This window comes from Sinocyclocheilus anshuiensis, unplaced genomic scaffold (assembly GCF_001515605.1).
Source record: "Sinocyclocheilus anshuiensis isolate Anshui unplaced genomic scaffold, SAMN03320099.WGS_v1.1 scaffold58, whole genome shotgun sequence".
Classification (NCBI taxonomy): Eukaryota; Metazoa; Chordata; class Actinopteri; order Cypriniformes; family Cyprinidae; genus Sinocyclocheilus; species Sinocyclocheilus anshuiensis.
Genome location: NW_015547688.1, coordinates 284369 through 288393, shown reverse-complemented (window position 1 = coordinate 288393; position 4025 = coordinate 284369). Strand labels below are relative to the sequence as shown.

The 4025-nt window shown below is 36.9% G+C and overlaps 1 protein-coding gene across 1 annotated transcript in view; it reads left to right on the top strand.

Moving 5' to 3' along the window:
- Nucleotides 1–4025, top strand: part of LOC107703359 (ribonucleoprotein PTB-binding 1-like) — a 53896-nt gene that overhangs the window by 23269 nt on the left and 26602 nt on the right. Inside the window, exons 4-5 of the mRNA XM_016505956.1 lie at nt 626–817; nt 974–1094. Of these exons, the coding sequence (XP_016361442.1) occupies nt 626–817; nt 974–1094 (313 nt within the window). The remainder of the gene's footprint in view (nt 1–625; nt 818–973; nt 1095–4025) is intronic.

Sequence of the window (4025 nt, the reverse complement as noted above, 5' to 3'; positions counted from 1 at the left end):
TTTTTTTTTTTTTTTTTTTTTTTTTTTTTTTTTATTAGATGAATGTGAAAATGTTTTGGGTTTGTATCTTGTAAAGTGGGCTTGTTTAACCTTTTTGGAATAGAAAGTGTATTTGTTTCTTGTGAAATTGAAAAAAGAAAAGGTTCTTCAAGGTGGTTTCCCCTCCTCCGTTTTAGAAGTTTATGCTGCAGTAAACATTGAAAAAAAATCTATTCATATCAGCAGCCTAATCACATCTCTTTTGTGGCATTAAAAGGGTCAGTTCCCCTGAATTTGTAAACTGTCATTTATTCGCCTTCATGTCATTCTAAACCGGTATGACTCTTTCTTCTGTGGAACATAAAAGATATTTTGAAGAATGTAACGAAACAGTTTCAGTTCCCATTGACTTGCAATATATGGACGAAAAAAACACGTCAAAATATTTTTCACAGAAGAATTGAAGTCATACATGTTTGGAACAACATGAGGGCGAGTAAATAGACATTTTTATATTGGGGAGGGTGAGCTTTCATTTTAAGTCAGTTGCTTCACGGGAACAGCCTTGTTGGAATTCCATGACTGACTCAATACTGCTCATTTTATCTGTGAAAAAAATAATCTGATTTTTTTTCTTTTCCCACAGCTTGCTCAGGGTCAAGATTGTAATTTTCGGCGGTTTGCAGTGCTGGAGTTTTCCACGCCTGAGATGGCTGAGGATGTGCAGCGGCTGACTGATGGCAGAGCTCTAGGTGGCACTCACATACGCGTGTCCTTCTGTGCCCCAGGACCACCAGGAAGAAGCATGCTGGCTGCCCTCATCGCCGCCCAGACCATGGTAGACCTCCAAACTCCACTACTTGAGGAAAACTTTCTCAAATTTTCTCTAAACCTATATTTTGTAATATCTTAGTAGATTCTACAATCAAAATGAAATTGTAAAGTGATTGTGGTTTTACAATTTTTGTATAAATTTCATCCGTTCCCTCTACAGGCCTTGAACAGAGGGAAAGGTCTCCTTCCTGAACCCAATGCCATGCAGATCCTTACTGGCCTCAATAACCCTGCTACACTGAAGATGCTGATGGCGTCCCTCAACCCGGGGCATAAACAAGGTACGTATGCTCATTGCAGGGCTTAAAGTTCTCCGGCACCGTGCCGGATCTCCGGCGTGTGTGTTTAGCTGCGGGAAAATAAGATAGTCCTCCTACATTAAAAAAAAACGTGTTTATCACGTTCGAGTTAATGAGTTCGCCTACCAATGTAGGGCTGAACGATTTTGTTAAATCTAATTGGGATTTTTTGTTTTGTTTTGTTTTTTTAACCAATATTGCGATTTAATATGCAATTATTTTTTAAAGCTCTTTGTTCTGTATTATTCAACAAAGACAAGCTATAAATCATTGTATAGTATGACCAACAAAATATTAGATAGATTAAACATAAATGTTCTTTTCTGCCTATGTTTAATCTATCTAATATTTTGTTGGTCATACTATACAATGATTTATAGCTTGTCTTTGTTGAATAATACAGAACAAAGAGCTTTAAAAAATAATTGCATATTAAATCGCAATCGCAATATTTGTAAAAAAAAAAAAATCGCAATTAGATTATTTTCCAAAATCGTTCAGCCCTACTTTCAGGTTAGATATTTTCTTTTTAATTTCTGAATGAAAGATCAAGTGGATAAACAATGCGGATTTATTTTCACAAGTAGATTGCAGAAATATAAAAACAAATCTGTTGCTTTACCACACTACTTTATGTAATTCAAAGTCACTGTAATAAACATATGTAAACATGTGGACTGCACTTTTATCTCTTGCACTTGCACTGTCTGTTAACTTTAGACCAGTGGTTCTCAAACTCTTTTGGTCGCGCCCCCCTTTAAACCTATAAAAAATCTGACTTTTTAAATATTTTTTTTATATCTGGCTTTAAAAATCTGACGTCTCCTTATGCTTTCTCTCGCCGTACTTTGATGTCATACACCGATCGATCTTCAAGTCGAACACACCTCTTTACTCTCGCATGTCACGTGACCGAGTGTAATCGCAGCCTCTGCGATTGAAAAATCGCGGGGTTTTTTTTCATATCACGATATCGCAAATGCAATTAATCGTTCAGCGCTATACCAATGTATGAGAGGAACACAGCTTTCACTCTCAACCAAACTAACATTACTAGCCAATCAGACATTTTTGGTCCTATAAACATGAGGCGCATAATAGTATCCAACTGCAGAGTCGCAGCTGATGAGCGTGACACATTCTGAAAAAGCTGCAAGGCGCAATGGTCAAAGATTTCCATCTAGAGCCATATTTATATAGAAAAGCTATTTTCTATATAATTAACGGCGCTTTGTAAACCGCTCAAAGTAATCACGTCATCTCCATAAGAACGATATGATTGGCAGAACAAATTTACCTGTAGTTTTGAAAAGGTCCTGTTCACATGATCTCTTACCGGTAATTTACCAGTGAAGACTGTGTGAAAGGGGCTAAACTCTTCCTCTGCATATGTGGCACACATGATCTCTTAACGGCAATTTACCAGTGAAGACTGTATGTGTGAAAGGGGGCTAAACTCTTCCTCTGCATGTGCCGTGAGTTTGGGTTGCTTAACGTTCTTCTGGGAAAACGGTGTTATCTCACTTAATTTGTAACGTAAGTCATTTATAAACCTATGCCAACACAGAATACATCAACATATTTCTAAATATGCGATTTATTGTAGATCGCGATCACTTCGCATATGGCCAAATATTGCAATTAAATGGATTTAAACATTGCTGAATCACATGAAACATCACCAGGCCGTTGGCGCCCTCTGTAAGTATTTGTTATAATATAGGCATATAACATTATGTATTTAACAGTTGTTCAATAAAACCGTGTACTTGGTTTTGATACTTTAACGATGAGGCAATAATAATTGGCTCAAATAGTTTATATATAAATAGTCATATTAAAGCCTGTTTTTCACTTGGTTCTATTTGTATTACTAAAACATACTTGTCAAAATAATCAGTAGATTACTTGATTAGCAAAATAATTGTTAGTTAAGCCCTAGATTTGTTAAAACATTTCAAAATATAACTGCATTGTTCTAGTTTTTGTAATTAAAAGGCAAATATTTTGTCATTCAAATATTTCTTAAAGTATTAAAACATTGTCTCGTTCTATTGAACCAAGTATATGCATTTTGTCTCATCTCGTGAGCTAAGTTTGTCACACCCCTAGTGTCGATAAGCGGTGATATAGCTCATAATTTTCCAAGTGTATGATATAGCCTAGCTTTCATTCTTCAGGTCAATTATATACTAGTGAAAAAAAAATCAGTTTGAATAAGTAAAGAGATAACTTTGCCATAGTATCCTTTCAAGTGTTAAAGTAGCCACAGTCATTGCATTCTTTTCATGTGCTGCACTTCATTTGTACCATTTTGTTTTATTAGTTTATATATTAGAATTTAAAAGATAATAACTAGGGGTGCTCCGATTGATCAGCTACTGATCACTATCGGCCGATAATCACGTTGGGATGATTGATCGGCGGTCTCTAAAAAGGCCAATCTCAAAAAAACGATCTCAAGCTGATGATGCTGCCATGAGAGGTTTGGCACGACATGCAGCGTCACCGTCTCTGTCCGGCGCGGGTGAAATCATTATAATGCTGAAGGTGAGGTACTCGCCTTCATATTTCTTCATTAGATAACTTATAAAGTCATTTGAAAACATTGTGTGAGACGTAATTTCACAAACAGCGTGAATGAGTGAATGACCGCGCACGCGCTCTCTCAAAATAAGCAAATGTCTTAAAATCACCACATCGCGTCTGTCTATAGGTGAGCTGCACGCTGCACAGTTGACACAGGAATTGTCACTTGCACAATCGAGGCAGTGTCACTAAAGTTTATAAATTGCATTACTTTTTAATTCTTGCCAGTGTTTAACTATTCAGCGCTCGCACGCTCTCCTGGAGACCGTGCGCTCATGCACACTCGCACTCACAGCGCACACACATAATGCCAGGTTCACATTA